The sequence below is a fragment of the Oncorhynchus mykiss genome, chromosome 15 (genome assembly GCF_057628025.1).
Source record: "Oncorhynchus mykiss isolate SJ-2025 chromosome 15, ASM5762802v1, whole genome shotgun sequence".
Taxonomy (NCBI): Eukaryota; Metazoa; Chordata; class Actinopteri; order Salmoniformes; family Salmonidae; genus Oncorhynchus; species Oncorhynchus mykiss.
In genome coordinates, this window is record NC_143036.1 from 72235711 (window position 1) to 72256872 (window position 21162).

General features: G+C 42.4%; 1 protein-coding gene across 1 annotated transcript; it reads right to left on the minus strand.

Moving 5' to 3' along the window:
* Positions 1–3326: 3326 nt before the first annotated feature.
* Positions 3327–20708, minus strand: LOC110490643 (N-acylneuraminate cytidylyltransferase). The gene is made up of 8 exons (XM_090201110.1): positions 19551–20708; positions 18502–18644; positions 17832–17987; positions 16407–16540; positions 14985–15079; positions 13957–14128; positions 6630–6795; positions 3327–4798 (listed from the first exon to the last, which is right to left on the minus strand). Exons 1-8 carry the CDS (start codon positions 19769–19771, stop codon positions 4584–4586), a joined length of 1302 nt encoding a protein of 433 aa, XP_090057236.1. The 5' UTR covers positions 19772–20708; the 3' UTR covers positions 3327–4583.
* Positions 20709–21162: the final 454 nt, after the last annotated feature.

Genomic DNA, 21162 nt, shown 5'->3' on the forward strand with positions numbered 1-21162 from the left:
AATCCTAAATAACAGTTAACCATTTAATTTGGGGGGTATTTCATATTTTACATGTGTCAAGTCTCGAAATCCAACAAGCAAATCCACGTGGCATTTTATTAGGCACGCCTCTCCCATTATTTTGTGTGAATTTGTGCACACTAAAAAATAACACATGGGATTCCACTTCGCTTTGAAGCTGGCAGCATTCCTGGTTCGGTGGAAGTGGTTTTCGGAGGATCTTATCAAAGATTTGTATAACTAACCCAAGATAGACCACAGCCTGTCCTTTCCAATGGGAACAAATGAGTCATAGTAGGCAAAACAGGTAAGGGGGGCTAGTCAAGCACGAGCTAGCGAGAGCCTATTGGCGCATTCTAGCATACATTTGCATATTTCCTTTAGAGAACGCCTACTCTGTGAGGTGTGCAATAACTCAGTTCGCCCATGCACTTCTAAACAACGCAATGTTGTACCACTTTGGCAAAGGGTCAAATCTACAAAACGTAGTCCACTCTGTTCATAACATATATTCGTTTTGGGAACAGAAAACTATATTGGGATCAAATGTTAATACATCCGGTGAAATATCTGGCTCATTGACAGCGCTGCGGTGCCTAGGGAGATGTTCATAGGGGAGGGATCTCCTCTGGGCCCCGAAAGACAGGATGGTTATTGATTCGGAAGTGCAGGAGGAGGCGAGTTTGATAAGGACTCACGACGTTCCAGTACAAAGAAGACAGCTTTTTAACATAGTGACTTTTTTAACATGTTTTTAAACATGTTTTCAACGTTTTACTTTTGTTAAATAATTTGTACACGTTTTAAATGTTTTTTACAGATTGGATGTTTCACAAGAAAAATTACTTTTATTCGTGGTTGTGTATATTGTTTTTAACAATATGTACTTTTTAACTCATTTAAATGTAATATTCAAATGCTGTGTTTTATGCCGTTCTTATGTGTATAACATGATATACAAAAATATGTATGACCTGTTTTAAAGGAAATGCAATAATAAAAACCTTTCCAAAAGCAAAATAAAATGATGCTAATATGGCTCAAATTCGCTAGCTAGATAACCAACCAACAACTGTAACAATATATTTGAGAGACAAGTCCTCGTTTTGCAAATGTATTTATGTTTTCAATAAATATTCGAGACTAAATATAGTTTTTACATGTTGTCAACAATCTACATTGACCTGTCTGTTTTGCCCCATAATTGCACACACATCGGTGTTGTTGCTAAACAACCATCACAACTAAAAACTCTGAGTTGATATTCCCCTTCATAAGAAGTGGATGATTATCAGATGAGGAAGGGGAGGACCATCCTACTCAGTGAATTTCAGATAAATAATACAAATCAAACAAAAAAGTTAGTCTTTTTAGATAAAACTCTACTTACATGTATTCAAATGTCACCAAATACCTGATTAAAATGCACTGTTTTGCAATGAAGGTCTACATTAGTAGATTAGACTACAATAGTACATAACCCACTAGGATAGCACCACAGTGTAGCCAGGAGACAGTACATTTGCGTCCTCCTCTGGCTACATTGACTTCAATACAAAACCTAGTAGGCTCGTGCTCCTCACCCCCTTCCATAGATCTACATGGTAATTATGACAACTTCCAGAGGATGTCCTCCAACCAATCAAAGCTTTTGCAGTATGAGCTGACCTGTTGTCCATCCAATCAAAATATTAGAGAATGAACCTAGTACTATGCATGTTTCACTTAGAAGCTTGATGTGTTGATGACATTGTTGGATAGATTGTGAATAGTGATAGCTCATATTATTCAATTCAAATGTGTTTTTTCAAACTACAGGACACAGAGGTAGATTATATATTGTTTACTTGGTTTTAGAAAATTATTTTTCCGTTGAGTTAGCAAGTAGCTAGCTACCTACAGTACCAGCAAAGATTGTTAATAACTAAACAAAGATAGACCACAGCCTGTTGTTTCCAATGGGAACAGATTAGTCATAGTGGGCAGAACATGCAAGGAGGTGGGCAGAGCCAAGCATGAGCTAGCGAGATCCTATTGGCCCGTTCTAGCATACATCTGCATATTTCCGTTAGGGAACACCTACTGTGTGAAATGCACGTATGCAATAACTCAATTCGACTTTGCACTTCTTCTAAACAAACGCAATATAAAAAAAACTTTGGCAAAGGCTAAAGTCTACCAAACTTATTCCACTCTGTTCATAACAGATTCTAGTTTTGGGAACATAAAACTGTATTGAGAAAATGTTTAATCGACGAGACATTTTTCAGAATGTAGGCCAACATCCACCTCGTTCCATCTTCTCCCACTGCCCACCAGTGGTCTTCCTCTCACTACCATATTTGGTAGTGAGTTTAAACGCCAAGCTTCATATTTATACATCCAGTGAGCTTCATTGAGCTACCAGAGGTAATTACACTGTACGATGCTTTACTTGCTGAGCCATTCAGAATGATTTCATAGCTTCCATCGCATCATCCATTAAAATAGGTTGATACTCCACATTGTTTTGCATGGTAAATGGATGAAACCACAGACAAACTGTCACTCACAGTTGTTAGTTATTGTCAGGTACGTTGATGATAAGGGCTTTATTCAGGAATGTTTCTTGGCCTACTTTGATGAGTCAAGTGGGCGAGATGGGCAGCCCGTGTTTCACGTTGTGAATTCTGAGATGTCCGAGTTTAACTTCATGGAGAAACATGTTCCCAAACCTATGATGGAGCTGCTGTAATGGAATGGATCTGCTATTTACAGCCAAGTCCCCTCCTGTTCCCTGATTAAGAGGGCATGACCACTCCACTACCAGTGTCAACTCTTCTGATGAACTGAAGCCATGTTTCATATGCCTTCTCATCCACTTGGATGTTTCCTCTCCAAGCACTGAGTAGCCCTGTCAATTTTCTCACTAATCTATGTAACCAAATCAATAGTTCTTGGACAAATGCCAGCTCGCCACACGTTTGCTGGCTGTTCTGATCTCTGCAACATAGATAGATGGAAATCGCCACACAATGCTATAAATTAAGAACGATATCTTATACTGTATGATCACGTGTGTTGTTTTACAATTATTTGGTTGGATCTTGCTACAACTGAGTGAAAGCCTGAACAGGAAAGCATGTGAAACTTCTTGATGGTTATACAAGGTTAATGTTGTCATTCAGTTCTTTCCCCCAACTGAGGTTTGATGAGGCGCTACACTGCCATCTGGTGGCAAGATGTATGTGAACCACCCCATCAGATACACCTCATCAGATTGTGGTATGGAGTTATAAGGCTAAAGTCATTTCTAGAAGAGTTCAGATTAAAGCAGGAGAATAAGAAAGTGTTTCTTACGTTTATGATCATATATAATTTGACAAACAAATTGCAGGCAAAATACAAAAGTAAACACCCCAAACAACAAGAATCTCAGTGCAACTCCATGTTAATATCCTAATACTTTCCCCCCAAAATTAAGACAGAACATTAAAAAGTGGAGAGAAAAACAATCAATCTCAAGTAAATGAAAGGCCTCCTGTATACTACTTCATTTAAAATAAAGACATTCATTTTTGTCAACACAACCTGTAGCGATATAAAACCCAAACTACCTTGATCTGACAACCTGTAAAAACTAGCAATGGGCAAAGTTATTCAAACAGACATTAGTATTCGTATACACAGGCCTATTTCAACAATGACAAGGCTTCATCTTAACGGAATAAAATGATCTATGGGACATTTCTACACTCATGACATTTGGAATTCTTCATTTAATAATGTGAATATAGTTTTAAAAATACATACAGTAGCCTACACAGGTTTCACTTAGCTTGCTGTTGTTGACACTACAGTCAGAGGCTCCATGTGTAGCAACGCGAAGTGGGAGATCTCAAAGCAATGAAAGAAAAGTTGAATTAAAATGACAGAATTAAGTCAATTAAATGAGGAGTAGCCTACAATGAGCAACCTTCAGTATAGGCTGTTTAATCTGCCATATTGGATGATAGATAACCTATGGCATTTACAAGTGTCTAACTAGCGCGAGTCAGGGGCTACTTTTTCTCTCCCTCCTTTGTCGCACACCCCTGGTCCCTGTCCACACAGTATCTCCCGAGTCCTGCAGGCTGCACAGCAAACAAGTGTCCATGATTAAAACTATCTGGATATCCGATAAAATGTCATGATATTATTTCTAATGCCTATCCCTACTTTAGAACACATTTTAGAGTTTAGAATGTATTTCTGTGACTTTGTGACTTTAGAACACATTCGAGTTTAGAATGTATTTATGTGACTTTAGAACACATTCTAGAGTTTAGAATGTATTTCTGTGACTTTAGAACACATTCTAGAGTTTAGAATGTATTTCTGTGACTTTAGAACACATTCTAGAGTTTAGAATGGATCTCTGTGACTTTAGAACACATTCTAGAGTTTAGAATGTATTTCTGTGACTTTAGAACACATTCTAGAGTTTAGAATGTATTTCTGTGACTTTCGAACACATTCTAGAGTTTAGAATGTATTTATGTGACTTTAGAACACATTCTAGAGTTTAGAATGTATTTCTGTGACTTTAGAACACATTCTAGAGTTTAGAATGTATTTCTGTGGATGCGGTCCTGTTCCATCTGAGACTTGGCCTTCTTCTTGAGCAGCAGGATGTGTTCAGAAAACTCCCTCACAGCCCCCAGGCCTGCAGCATTGTGGCAGGAGTATTTAGCAGCGTTGATCGCCACCAATGGGGCGTCCCGGGGTACTGCACTCAGCCCAGCCAGGTTCAGACAGTCAACATCTGGTGCATCATTACCTGTAGGAGGGAGAGATGGAGGGATGAAATGTTTCTATTAAAGTGTCCATAAGGTGGTTCTTGAAGTATTCTTAGGATGATTAATTAGTATGTTGCAAAAACATAACACAAACATGCAAAAATATGACATGATTTAAGATAATCATATTTATTTTGATATAGTTTCTGATTTTGGGCTTAGGGATATCATAGAATTTGAATTACAGAAATCAACTAAATTTGATTCAATTAAAATTGAATCCCAAATTCTCCAGGATTTGACTGCTGGCACCTCCCTTCTCACCTTGGCTGTAAATATTCAGTGACTGGCAGTGGCATGCAAATGAAGTGTTCTGCAGTGGTAGTCTAGCATATGTAACAGTATAACTTTAGACCGTCCCCTCGCCCATACCCGGGTTGTAGCCTAGCATACACGCAGAGGGGAAATACAAATGATCACTTAACCAAAACTGGACTCTGAATAAAATATACAACACAGTTTCTCCCTTTCTCTCCTTACTAATAGATACTCTATTTAATCAGACCGTTTCTCCCTGTCTCTCCTTACTAATAGAGGAGCTATTTAATCAGACAGTTTCTCCCCTTACTAATAGAGGAGCTATTTAATCAGACAGTTTCTCCCTGTCTCTCCTTACTAATAGAGGAGCTATTTAATCAGACAGTTTCTCCCTGTCTCTCCTTACTAATAGAGGAGCTATTTAATCAGACAGTTTCTCCCTGTCTCTCCTTACTAATAGAGGAGCTATTTAATCAGACAGTTTCTCCCTGTCTCTCCTTACTAATAGAGGAGCTATTTAATCAGACAGTTTCTCCCCTTACTAATAGAGGAGCTATTTAATCAGACAGTTTCTCCCTGTCTCTCCTTACTAATAGAGGAGCTATTTAATCAGACAGTTTCTCCCTGTCTCTCCTTACTAATAGAGGAGCTATTTAAATCAGACAGTTTCTCCCTGTCTCTCCTTACTAATAGAGGAGCTATTTAATCAGACAGTTCCTCCCTGTCTCCCCTTACTAATAGAGGAGCTATTTAATCAGACAGTTTCTCCCTGTCTCTCCTTACTAATAGAGGAGCTATTTAATCAGACAGTTCCTCCCTGTCTCTCCTTACTAATAGAGGAGCTATTTAATCAGACAGTTTCTCCCTCTCTTCCCTTACTAATAGAGGAGCTATTTAATCAGACAGTTTCTCCCTCTCTCCCCTTACTAATAGAGGAGCTATTTAATCAGACAAGTTATTTATGAGTGAAGAACTTACAATCAGTTCCTGGCAAGAGAGAACAGAGGGATGAGAGGAGAGAGATGAAGGGTTGAGAAGATAGCGAGAGAGATAAGGAGGAGTGAAACACGGAATGAGCAGATACTGTTCCATAACAGAGTGTAGTGTGGTCACCATGACAATCACAATCAGGTTCAACTGGTTCAAACTTTACTGTTGACATTTACTGTCTGATAGTTTCATTGATACGTGGTTATCAAACACCGCTGCTACGGTCACATTCCTGAGAGATATCTAACCTGTTCTACCTTTCCATCTCAGAAGGGCTCCAAATAAAGATCTTCATATGTTTGATTGACATGAACACACAAGTATTACTCAAAATAGAAGGTTAAGAACCTTGAGATTCCACTATATTTCAAACTGTGCTATATAACTAACTACTATTAGTAGTTGTAGTAGCAGTAGTAGCAGTAGTAGTAGTAGTAGTAGCAGTAGTAGTTGTAGTAGCAGTAGTAGCAGTAGTAGTAGTAGTAGCAGTAGTAGCAGTAGTAGCAGTAGTAGTAGCAGTAGTAGTAGCAGTAAATTGTTAATTGATAATAACAGTGAGTTTACCCATATAGGCGACCTCCTTCCAGTCCAGATCCTTGTCGTCCATCATGGCTGTGACCTCACCCTGGATGTCTTTGCCCAGCTGCCTGACCTCGCAGCCTGTCCTCTGGGATAGATTGTCAGCCAGGGCCTTGGTCACAGGGTCCTCACCGGACGAGATCAAGATCACCTGGAAGAAAGACAATAATAGTAGAAAACATGGTTGGGCCAATAATAATAATAATAATAATAATAATAATAATAATAATAATAAAACACGGTTGGGCCAATAATGTGTAGAAGGATGTCATTTGAGAAGTGTTCTCTTAGAGGGTACGATGAAACTCAAACTAATAAAGTCACATGACGGAGTCAATAGTATCCTGTGTGTGTGTTTAATGGGCGGAGGTTTCAGTGATAAACTGTGGTCTAAATCTAGGAGCAGGAGCAGCCGGTGTGAAACATCCTGTTCTGGTAAGAGCTTAGCAAAGCAAACCCAACTGGTTCTACCTAACTTCCTGTATCTTTAATACTGCCACAAAGCCAAACAAGGGACACCGGGTAGCCTAGCGGGTTACAGCGTTGGGCCAGTAACCGAACCCGAGATTACTAGGGGAAAAATCTGTCAATGTGCCCTTGACCAAGGCACTTAACCCTACTTGCTCATGTAAGTTGCTCTGGTTGATTGTCAGCTAAATGACTAAAATGTAAAATGATAGGATTGTTTTTTGTTTATTTTATTGTAGCTTAATGCTGCTTCAAGTTGAACATGTTAAGAGAGGTTAACTGTCACTGCCCAGAAAGAATGGTGTCAGCTACGACAAGACACCTTGAGGTAGATTGTTTTCTAATGGTTATTAAAACAGCAGTAGGTGGAGTGGATTTACAGGCATTCAGAAAGCATTCATGACTAGGCTGCTCAACCAGACTCATACATGACTAGGCTGCTCAACCAGACTCATACATGACTAGGCTGCTCAACCAGACTCATACATGACTAGGCTGCTCAACCAGACTCATACATGACTAGGCTGCTCAACCAGAATCATACATGACTAGGCTGCTCAACCAGACTCATACATGACTAGGCTGCTCAACCAGACTCATACATGACTAGGCTGCTCAACCAGACTCATACATGACTAGGCTGCTCAACCAGAATCATACATGACTAGGCTGCTCAACCAGACTCATACATGACTAGGCTGCTCAACCAGACTCATACATGACTAGGCTGCTCAACCAGACTCATACATGACTAGGCTGCTCAACCAGACTCATACATGACTAGGCTGCTCAACCAGAATCATACATGACTAGGCTGCTCAACCAGACTCATACATGACTAGGCTGCTCAACCAGACTCATACATGACTAGGCTGCTCAACCAGACTCATACATGACTAGGCTGTTTAACCAGACTCATACATGACTAGGCTGCTCAATCAGACTCATACATGACTAGGCTGCTCAACCAGACTCATACATGACTAGGCTGCTCAACCAGACTCATACATGACTAGGCTGCTCAACCAGACTCATACATGACTAGGCTGCTCAACCAGACTCATACATGACTAGGCTGCTCAACCAGACTCATACATGACTAGGCTGCTCAACCAGAATCATACATGACTAGGCTGCTCAACCAGACTCATACATGACTAGGCTGCTCAACCAGACTCATACATGACTAGGCTGCTCAACCAGACTCATACATGACTAGGCTGCTCAACCAGACTCATACATGACTAGGCTGCTCAACCAGACTCATACATGACTAGGCTGCTCAACCAGACTCATACATGACTAGGCTGCTCAACCAGACTCATACATGACTAGGCTGCTCAACCAGACTCATACATGACTAGGCTGCTCAACCAGACTCATACATGACTAGGCTGCTCAACCAGACTCATACATGACTAGGCTGCTCAACCAGACTCATACATGACTAGGCTGCTCAACCAGACTCATACATGACTAGGCTGCTCAACCAGACTCATACATGACTAGGCTGCTCAACCAGACTCATACATGACTAGGCTGCTCAACCAGACTCATACATGACTAGGCTGCTCAACCAGACTCATACATGACTAGGCTGCTCAACCAGACTCATACATGACTAGGCTGCTCAACCAGACTCATACATGACTAGGCTGCTCAACCAGACTCATACATGACTAGGCTGCTCAACCAGACTCATACATGACTAGGCTGCTCAACCAGACTCATACATGACTAGGCTGCTCAACCAGACTCATACATGACTAGGCTGCTCAACCAGACTCATACATGACTAGGCTGCTCAACCAGACTCATACATGACTAGGCTGCTCAACCAGACTCATACATGACTAGGCTGCTCAACCAGACTCATACATGACTAGGCTGCTCAACCAGACTCATACATGACTAGGCTGCTCAACCAGACTCATACATGACTAGGCTGCTCAACCAGACTCATACATGACTAGGCTGCTCAACCAGACTCATACATGACTAGGCTGCTCAACCAGACTCATACATGACTAGGCTGCTCAACCAGACTCATACATGACTAGGCTGCTCAACCAGACTCATACATGACTAGGCTGCTCAACCAGAATCATACATGACTAGGCTGCTCAACCAGAATCATACATGACTAGGCTGCTCAACCAGACTCATACATGACTAGGCTGCTCAACCAGAATCATACATGACTAGGCTGCTCAACCAGACTCATACATGACTAGGCTGCTCAACCAGACTCATACATGACTAGGCTGCTCAACCAGAATCATACAGGACTAGGCTGCTCAACCATTTTAAAGTTGTTGTTGTTGTTCTTTCATTGTGCATAGTGTATTTATGTTAAATGTGTCAAACAATTCAGCATCGGTTGCCATTGATACTTTGCAATGTCAAATTTATGAAATAAACCATTCAAATGTTGTGTGATCATATGTGATCTTTTAAAACAATGAATGAATCACCCGTATTCATCACATTATCTTTGTATCTCCACTCCCTCTCTCTGCAGTGTGTGTTCTATATGTACAGTATCTGTACCTCCACCCCCTCTCTCTGCAGTGTGTGTGTTTGTTCTATATGTACAGTATCTGTACCTCCACTCCCTCTCTCTGCAGTGTGTGTGTTCTATATGTACAGTATCTGTACCTCCACCCCCTCTCTCTGCAGTGTGTGTTCTATATGTTCTGTATCTGTACCTCCACCCCCTCTCTCTGCAGTGTGTGTTCTATATGTTCTGTATCTGTACCTCCACCCCCTCTCTCTGCAGTGTGTGTTCTATATGTTCTATATCTGTACAGTATCTGTACCTCCACTCCCTCTCTCTGCAGTGTGTGTGTTCTATATGTACAGTATCTGTACCTCCACCCCCTCTCTCTGCAGTGTGTGTTCTATATGTACAGTATCTGTACCTCCACCCCCTCTCTCTGCAGTGTGTGTGTTCTATTTGTACAGTATCTGTACCTCCACCCCCTCTCTCTGCAGTGTGTGTGTTCTATTTGTACAGTATCTGTACCTCCACCCCCTCTCTCTGCAGTGTGTGTGTTCTATATGTTCTATATGTACAGTATCTGTACCTCCACCCCCTCTCTCTGCAGTGTGTGTGTTCTATATGTACAGTATCTGTACCTCCACCCCCTCTCTCTGCAGTGTGTGTGTTTGTTCTACATGTTCTGTATCTGTACCTCCACTCCCTCTCTCTGCAGTGTGTGTGTTCTATATGTTCTATATGTTCTATATGTACAGTATCTGTACCTCCACCCCCTCTCTCTGCAGTGTGTGTGTTCTATATGTTCTATATGTACAGTATCTGTACCTCCACCCCCTCTCTCTGCAGTGTGTGTGTTCTATATGTACAGTATCTGTACCTCCACCCCCTCTCTGCAGTGTGTGTGTTCTATATGTTCTATATGTACAGTATCTGTACCTCCACTCCCTCTCTCTGCAGTGTGTGTGTTCTATATGTACAGTATCTGTACCTCCACTCCCTCTCTCTGCAGTGTGTGTGTTCTATATGTACAGTATCTGTACCTCCACTCCCTCTCTCTGCAGTGTGTGTTCTATATGTACAGTATCTGTACCTCCACTCCCCCTCTCTGCAGTGTGTGTTCTATATGTTCTATATGTACAGTATCTGTACCTCCACCCCCTCTCTCTGCAGTGTGTGTGTTCTATTTGTACAGTATCTGTACCTCCACTCCCTCTCTCTGCAGTGTGTGTGTTCTATATGTACAGTATCTGTACCTCCACTCCCTCTCTCTGCAGTGTGTGTGTTCTATATGTACAGTATCTGTACCTCCACCCCCTCTCTCTGCAGTGTGTGTGTTCTATTTGTACAGTATCTGTACCTCCACCCCCTCTCTCTGCAGTGTGTGTGTGTGTTCTACATGTTCTGTATCTGTACCTCCACTCCCTCTCTCTGCAGTGTGTGTGTTCTATTTGTACAATATCTGTACCTCCACTCCCTCTCTCTGCAGTGTGTGTGTTCTATATGTACAGTATCTGTACCTCCACTCCCTCTCTCTGCAGTGTGTGTGTTCTATATGTACAGTATCTGTACCTCCACCCCCTCTCTCTGCAGTGTGTGTGTTCTATTTGTACAGTATCTGTACCTCCACCCCCTCTCTCTGCAGTGTGTGTGTTCTATATGTTCTATATGTACAGTATCTGTACCTCCACCCCCTCTCTCTGCAGTGTGTGTGTTCTATATGTACAGTATCTGTACCTCCACCCCCTCTCTCTGCAGTGTGTGTGTTCTATATGTACAGTATCTGTACCTCCACCCCCTCTCTCTGCAGTGTGTGTGTTCTATATGTTCTATATGTACAGTATCTGTACCTCCACCCCCTCTCTCTGCAGTGTGTGTTCTATATGTACAGTATCTGTACCTCCACCCCCTCTCTCTGCAGTGTGTGTGTTCTATATGTTCTATATGTACAGTATCTGTACCTCCACCCCCTCTCTCTGCAGTGTGTGTTCTATATGTACAGTATCTGTACCTCCACTCCCTCTCTCTGCAGTGTGTGTTCTATATGTACAGTATCTGTACCTCCACTCCCTCTCTCTGCAGTGTGTGTGTTCTATATGTACAGTATCTGTACCTCCACTCCCTCTCTCTGCAGTGTGTGTGTTCTGTTTGTACAGTATCTGTACCTCCACTCCCTCTCTCTGCAGTGTGTGTTCTATATGTACAGTATCTGTACCTCCACTCCCTCTCTCTGCAGTGTGTGTGTTCTATTTGTACAATATCTGTACCTCCACTCCCTCTCTCTGCAGTGTGTGTGTTCTATTTGTACAATATCTGTACCTCCACTCCCTCTCTCTGCAGTGTGTGTGTTCTATTTGTACAATATCTGTACCTCCACTCCCTCTCTCTGCAGTGTGTGTGTTCTATATGTACAGTATCTGTACCTCCACCCCCTCTCTCTGCAGTGTGTGTGTGTGTTCTACATGTTCTGTATCTGTACCTCCACCCCCCCTCTCTGCAGTGTGTGTTCTATATGTTCTATATGTACAGTATCTGTACCTCCACCCCCTCTCTCTGCAGTGTGTGTGTTCTATATGTACAGTATCTGTACCTCCACCCCCTCTCTCTGCAGTGTGTGTGTTCTATATGTACAGTATCTGTACCTCCACTCCCTCTCTCTGCAGTGTGTGTGTTCTATATGTACAGTATCTGTACCTCCACTCCCTCTCTCTGCAGTGTGTGTTCTATATGTACAGTATCTGTACCTCCACTCCCTCTCTCTGCAGTGTGTGTGTTCTATATGTACAGTATCTGTACCTCCACTCCCTCTCTCTGCAGTGTGTGTGTTCTATATGTACAGTATCTGTACCTCCACTCCCTCTCTCTGCAGTGTGTGTGTTCTATATGTACAGTATCTGTACCTCCACTCCCTCTCTCTGCAGTGTGTGTTCTATATGTACAGTATCTGTACCTCCACCCCCTCTCTCTGCAGTGTGTGTGTTCTATATGTACAGTATCTGTACCTCCACTCCCTCTCTCTGCAGTGTGTGTTCTATATGTACAGTATCTGTACCTCCACTCCCTCTCTCTGCAGTGTGTGTTCTATATGTACAGTATCTGTACCTCCACTCCCTCTCTCTGCAGTGTGTGTGTTCTATATGTTCTGTATCTGTACCTCCACTCCCTCTCTCTGCAGTGTGTGTGTTCTATATGTACAGTATCTGTACCTCCACTCCCTTTCTCGGCAGTGTGTGTGTTCTATATGTACAGTATCTGTACCTCCACTCCCTCTCTCTGCAGTGTGTGTTCTATATGTACAGTATCTGTACCTCCACTCCCTCTCTCTGCAGTGTGTGTTCTATATGTACAGTATCTGTACCTCCACTCCCTTTCTCGGCAGTGTGTGTGTTCTATATGTACAGTATCTGTACCTCCACCCCCTCTCTCTGCAGTGTGTGTGTTCTATATGTTCTGTATGTACAGTATCTGTACCTCCACTCCCTTTCTCGGCAGTGTGTGTGTTCTATATGTACAGTATCTGTATCTCCACTCCCTCTCTCTGCAGTGTGTGTGTTCTATATGTTCTGTATGTACAGTATCTGTACCTCCACCCCCTCTCTCTGCAGTGTGTGTGTTTGTTCTACATGTTCTGTATCTGTACCTCCACTCCCTCTCTCTGCAGTGTGTGTGTTCTATATGTACAGTATCTGTACCTCCACCCCCTCTCTCTGCAGTGTGTGTTCTATATGTACAGTATCTGTACCTCCACCCCCTCTCTCTGCAGTGTGTGTGTTTGTTCTACATGTTCTGTATCTGTACCTCCACCCCCTCTCTCTGCAGTGTGTGTGTTCTATATGTACAGTATCTGTACCTCCACCCCCTCTCTCTGCAGTGTGTGTGTTATATATGTTCTGTATGTACAGTATCTGTACCTCCACCCCCTCTCTCTGCAGTGTGTGTGTTTGTTCTACATGTTCTGTATCTGTACCTCCACTCCCTCTCTCTGCAGTGTGTGTGTTCTATATGTACAGTATCTGTACCTCCACCCCCTCTCTCTGCAGTGTGTGTGTTCTATATGTACAGTATCTGTACCTCCACCCCCTCTCTCTGCAGTGTGTGTGTTTGTTCTACATGTTCTGTATCTGTACCTCCACTCCCTCTCTCTGCAGTGTGTGTGTTCTATATGTACAGTATCTGTACCTCCACTCCCTCTCTCTGCAGTGTGTGTGTTTGTTCTACATGTTCTGTATCTGTACCTCCACCCCCTCTCTCTGCAGTGTGTGTGTTTGTTCTACATGTTCTGTATCTGTACCTCCACTCCCTCTCTCTGCAGTGTGTGTGTTTGTTCTACATGTTCTGTATCTGTACCTCCACTCCCTCTCTCTGCAGCATGCGGATACCCATAGTATCTCTGGTGTTGACTGAGACCATCTCCTCTCCAGAGACAGAGATGAGGACGCGGCCGTCAGTCAGACAGCCGGAGACGTTACACAGCAGCAGACGCACCACCTCAGGCTTGTCCAGGCCAAAGTAACCAAACCTGGACAGGAACAACACACACAGGGACAACATTTGGACAACCACTCCTCTGTGTTACAGCATTATTTATTGTGTTGCTTTACCACAAAATCGAATTATATTTAAAGTGCATTCAAATAAACACTTTCAGAGAGAGAGAGACAGAAACAGACAGAGAGACAGACAGAGAGAGAGAGACAGAGACAGACAGAGACAGAGAGACAGAGAGAGAGAGAGAGACAGAGAGAGACAGAGAGACAGAGAGACAGAGACAGACAGAGAGACAGAGAGACAGAGACAGACAGAGAGACAGAGAGAGAGAGACAGAGACAGACAGAGAGACAGAGACAGACAGAGACAGAGAGACAGAGACAGACAGAGAGACAGAGACAGACAGAGAGACAGACAGAGAGAGAGAGACAGAGACAGACAGAGAGAGAGAGAGAGAGACAGACAGAGAGACAGAGACAGACAGAGAGAGAGAGACAGAGACAGACAGAGAGACAGAGAGAGAGAGACAGAGACAGACAGAGAGACAGAGACAGACAGAGACAGAGAGAGAGAGACAGAGACAGACAGAGAGACAGAGACAGACAGAGAGACAGACAGAGAGAGAGAGACAGAGACAGACAGAGAGAGAGAGAGACAGACAGAGAGACAGAGACAGACAGAGAGAGAGAGACAGACAGAGAGACAGACAGAGAGAGAGAGACAGAGACAGACAGAGAGACAGAGACAGACAGAGAGAGAGAGACAGAGACAGACAGAGAGACAGACAGAGAGAGAGAGACAGAGACAGACAGAGAGAGAGGTGGTTCGGAGTGAATGACTTCAACAGAGAGTGAACTTGAAATTCTAGGTCAGTGATTTCAGACTACCTCAGTACTCTCTGTTCTGCCTCGGGCCAGTCGATATCCACATCAATATCCACACTGTACTCTGGCAGCATCTCATAGTAAGCCCACTTCCCCCCCTGAGAAAGACAACAACACAAAGGGTATTTCTATTAGCATTCAAAACACCAGTTGACAATAGAATATCTAGTAGTATCACAGACCAGTCCATCTCTCAGTGTGTATGTTGTTTCTAGTCAGGCTGAATGAATAAATACGTTATTGATCCCAGGAAGGAAATATGCTTTGTCAGCAGCAGCAGCAGCAGCAGAGATAAACATCTGGGTCTGTATCTAGGATCTAGGATCCCTGTCCACATCATCTTAGTCATTGTGGCTGTGTTAGAAGTGGATATTTGTTAATATCATAGCCACTACTGCATACAGAGTGTTATTGTTGGGGAATGTTACTAATAAACTAATGAAGAGGAATTTCTCTTACACACACACACACACACACACACACACACACACACGCACACACACGGATTAAGGTTGGATGGACTAGACACACACACACACACACTACAGGCTCTCCTATGCTGAACATGCAAAAATGAATTGAGTAACTATTGACTGTGACCTATGACCAACTAATAACCAGGCTGATGAGGCCTTAAGAACCGATCCTTGTTTAAACTTTAAAAACAGCAGAATAGTGAAAACTCTTAGTGGCCAAAGCAACATGTATGTCGAGACAGAAGAGCTGGCTGGCTGGACTGGCCAGACTGCAATATAAACCTGACGACCAATTACTCAAATGTAATTTGCTTACAGAGAATGTATCCCTTCACATATACTTCCAGAGCCTACAGACTGGTGTTGAAGATCACGTAGAACACTCGTTCCTCATCAAGCAGCTGAACACTAGTTTGGGTCTTATTCGACAAACCCCATGGTTTACCCTGCCTCTTACCAGACCACTGTTTCTAGAATACCTTTTCTAGATATGATTCATCTTCTCCTGTATGTACAAACGTCACTTATATTTTACATTCAGCCTACCCACAGTGTATATTAACCAATCAAGTAGCAGTCTTGTGTGACAATTAAAGGAGGAACTCTCCTGTGGTCCTCGGCAGCTCAGTTGGTAGAGCATGGTGCTTGTAACGACAGGGTAGTGGGTTCCACCCATACTTATGTCTGCAAGCATGACTACGTTGCTGTGGATAAAATGGCATATCTGCTAAATGGCATAAGTTATTATATTAAATCAACAGGTTTATAATTCTCTCATTATCATCCCTGTGTGTATTGTCCTGCGTGCATCAGGGTATTAAAGAAGTTGAAGTTCAGATGGTCTCCTCACTATTCTTTCAATCGAAAAGGGAAAACTGATCCTAGACCAGCACTCCTTCCTGAGGCGCTTTGTGACTATGGGTCCCTTTAGGGGCCTGGTGAAAGTTACCTGCAAAACACCTTCCTCTATAAGGGCTCTGGTGGAAAAATAGAAAGATCCGTTCTCACACAGCTCTCCATCCCAGTCCTGTCTCCGGGGCCTGTTGGATGGATCCAGGTTGAGAGGCTGGGTGGCTACACTACCTGAACAGGAGAGAGAACGCATCATCATTATGAGTTGATAGGAAATAGTCTGGTTTCTGGTTATAACCTGGTCAGGAGACAAACTCACTTGTTTAATCACACCCCCATCTCTCTATTGTGATACAGTCACGTGGACAGGAAAAACTCCTGACCCTACTTCAAATCAAATTGTATTGGTCACATACACATGGTTAGCAGATGTTAATGGACACATACACATGGTTAGCAGATGTTAATGGACACATACACATGGTTAGCAGATGTTAATGGACACATACACATGGTTAGCAGCTGTTAATGGTCACATACACATGGTTAGCAGATGTTAATGGTCACATACACATGGTTAGCAGATGTTAATGGTCACATACACATGGTTAGCAGCTGTTAATGGACACATACACATGGTTAGCAGCTGTTAATGGTCACATACACATGGTTAGCAGATGTTAATGCGAGTGTAGCGAAATGCTTGTGCTTCTAGTTCCGACAGTGCAGTAATATCTAACAAGTAATCTAACAATTCCACAACAACTACCTTATACACACACAACTCTAGAGGGATGGAATTATAAAGTAGCCTAGGGGTGTTTCTCCCCCACAGAGATTAAGCCTAATCCTGGACTACAAATCATTTTCTATGGAGATTCTCCATTGATCTGGCTTTGTAATCCAGCATTAGGGTTCATCTGTATCCAGGAAACCATGCCTAACTGTGAGGTCCTAAACATAACACATGGCTGTCCCGTACCTCCTTTCTTCACCTCCTGACAGACCTGAACATTAAGTTTGTTGGAACCTCTCCAGTTAACTGATAATAAGTGTGAGGTCCTAAACATAACACATGGCTGTCCCGTACCTCCTTTCTTCACCTCCTGACAGACCTGAACATTAAGTTTGTTGGAACCTCTCCAGTTAACTGATAATAAGTGTGAGGTCCTAAACATAACACATGGCTGTCCCGTACCTCCTTTCTTCACCTCCTGACAGACCTGAACATTAAGTTTGTTGGAACCTCTCCAGTTAACTGATAATAAGTGTGAGGTCCTAAACATAACACATGGCTGTCCCGTACCTCCTTTCTTCACCTCCTGACAGACCTGAACATTAAGTTTGTTGGAACCTCTCCAGTTAACTGATAATAAGTGTGAGGTCCTAAACATAACACATGGCTGTCCCGTACCTCCTTTCTTCACCTCCTGACAGACCTGAACATTAAGTTTGTTGGAACCTCTCCAGTTTACTGATAATAAGTGTGAGGTCCTAAACATAACACATGGCTGTCCCGTACCTCCTTTCTTCACCTCCTGCCAGCGGAAGTGGTGTCGTCGGACCACGGAGAAGACGGACGTGAAGCCCTGCTTGGTGATCATCTCCAGGGCCTCCTTCAGGTGGAAGGGGTGCAGGCAGGGAGACGTGGCCTGGATGTGACAGATCACATCCACCTCTGGAGGAGGACAACACACAGCAGACTATGAGATACCAGAAGAATATGAGAAACAGTATGAGATTTGAATAATCTTGTATATGCTGCCACTGTTGTCAATTGAAGCTATGGAGTGGGCCCCACTTTATTGGGATAAACCCAAATGTTGCCTCATAGATCACAATGAATAAGACTACATGGACGGGGGGACCTGATCCTAGATCAGTATTCCTACTCTGAGATGCTTGATACATGCCGTCCCAGAGCCTTAGTCAAGCTAGTGGCTAAACAAGTTCTGCATATATTACATTAACAGCTGACATCTATAACAAAGTGCTGCCAAACAGTCATTACAAAGATAGTTGAAGTGTCACAAAGGGTGTGGTTCTGTCACAATAAAATATAACCAACGTTGACACTGTTGCCACAGAGAATCTTCCTCACGCCTCCCTCCTTGTCTCCTTCTCACAGCACATTGGAGCAGAAGATCTGATCACAAGGAATCAAGGAAATACACTTGACATTCACCCCCTACCTGGGTTTAATCGGGCGAATTCCTGGATGGTGTCAAGAGAGCTGGAGGAGTCTTTGGACACCTCTGGGCTCCTGCGGTGAACCTGAGCTCCCCATGCCGTGGCTACCTTCTCAATGTCATCATGGTCAGTTGATACCCACACACTGGGAGAAAGAACAGAACAAGTTGATTCCTCAGGCTTTGTAACAAGTAGGCTGCATCAGTGCAATCCAGTCTTGTGTGACCAAGCCCAAACCAGGGGGTTCATTCAGAGACAGTACACTAACTGTCAGATAACAATGATATCCATGCACCCAAAACAAGAATGTCAACATGCTTTCTCACATTTAAAAATACTAGTTTAGTATAGAATACTACAGTACTTAAAATATAATTCTGTAATAAACTGTAGTATATCCCTTGCTCATGTGTAGTACTTAGTAGAGAATGTTGTAGTATACTGTAGAATACTATAGTAAATACTACAGTAGTATCTGCAAAAAACACTAGTAAATGCTACAGTAAAGTCCCCAGAAACACTACCCATTTTAACTATAGTAAATCCCACAGTAATTTGCATATACCCTGCCCATTCTCCTCCTCCATAAACCCATAAGTGAGAAACCCACATGCCAAGTATAGGACACGTATTGAGTTCCCTACAGTTAAAAAAGAGTAAAGTGCTGACCTATCTGTTCACACCCCAGTCCTATCTACCTACAGGTTATGGAAAATGAGCTCTTTTAGTATGTCTCTAGTAAGGAGAGAAAGCCTCCACTTCTATGTCAAATATATAAAAACAAAAACACTACAGTAAATACTACAGTCCACAAAACACTACATGATACTATAGTATATACTAGTTATTTTACTACAATATGTATACTATAGTTAACTGTAAATAATACACTACATACACTACAGTGAATACTATGGTATTAATATCATAGTAAACTGGCATTTTTTTATGTGGGTTGTAATGTAGCTAGCCTACCAAGCTTCTATCAAAGCAACTCCGTATACAGTAGTTAGATTGAAAGACATTTGACTATTAGATTGAACTGAATTACCTGTCAAACTGTTTGGAGTCCACTGCAGCTCTCAGAACCCATCCGATGAGTGGGACACCGGCTAGCATTTTGATATTCTTCAGGGGGATCCCCTTACTGCCTCCCCTCGCCAGGATCAGGGCTGCGATGTGTCTCTTCTCACCGCTGTCTTTAATAACCTTTGCTTTTCTGTCTCTCACATCTTCGATGCCTGATCGCGTTCGTTTTCTAGCAGCAGCCATTGTAAAGGGTCACTCAGTAGCTCAGTGGGAGGTTAAGAAGACGTGGCGGTATCACTGTAACTTAACTAGCTAGCTAACTAACCAGTAACGTTAGCGGTAGCTATGTCTAGCAGTCGGCTGATGAATCTAGCTAGCTACTTATTGTGTTCTAGCTCACTGTAGCTAGCTAGGTATTTAGGTTACAATATATACTACTGACTACACTGTCAGTAGTGTACACTGAAGGACGGCCTATTAATCCTACAAATATTACATTTATAAACAGAAAAAGTGGCGTATTATGATATTTCATTGTGGCTACGAAATCAGAAAGAACGTCACCATATAATTGTACCGTAATGATTGAGGTCAATGCGTTAAAAACTATGATGGCGATCAATATTATCGACACGAGGATACCTAAGGTGCAAAATGGTAGAAGCATGTCCAATGTCTATTTTCTCAATCACAGAACTCCAGGTTTCAATATTGCATAAAATAATGTACATGTACTCATCATAGACAACAATTCAATTGCGCTAGCCAACCAAACAGCAGTACTTACGGTAAAGTATTTACTACTTCTAGCTGGAACGACTCTGTGCAGTGCGCGTGTGTAATAACTCAATTCCCCCTTGCACTCCGAAATAACATTTTTTTAAATTTATTTTTTTAGAAACGTTGGCAAAGGGTAAAGTCTACTATTTTACTGATTGTAGTTTTGGAAACATAAAAATGTATGGCGATAAGATGATACGTCTGATACCGGGAGCTCGGAGTCATGCATCGAAATCGTTAAGCAGTGTGCCGATATTGTATCGCTTTATCGGAAACACGTTATCAATGACCTCCAAAGATGTGTTTTGTCGAATAACCACCGTCGAAACGTTGGTAATTAAATGTTTGCGTCTGAGCTCCTAGAGTGTGCGGCTCTCTTTTATTTTCAAGTTTGTCGAATAACCACCTGATTGGTCTGGTATTCGTTTCGGTAGAATAGGAAAATGCTTATTTTGACCAGCAGGTGCCACTAGTGTACACTATGTTGATCAAAGCCTCGTGTAATTAACCTATTTTCGACACAATTGTATGGAAATGCTCAATGCTTCAGGAAAGCTTCGTTTCCCCATCACTAGCTTCATCGATTAGTAAATGTGCAGAATTTCGGCAAAAATAATTATACATCCACTGCAGGGCACTGGGCTTCCTCGCATCACCATATTTGGTAGTGAGTGGAAACGCCAAACGGATGCTTCACATTTCAATTTTATACATCCGGTGAAATATCTGGTTCATTATTCTACAGTGTTTTAATCTACCACTGTAGAATACATTCAAACAACTTTAAAGTAGTTTTTGGGGGTCTGTACTTTACTATTTATATTTTTGGCTACTTTTACTTTACTACATTCCAT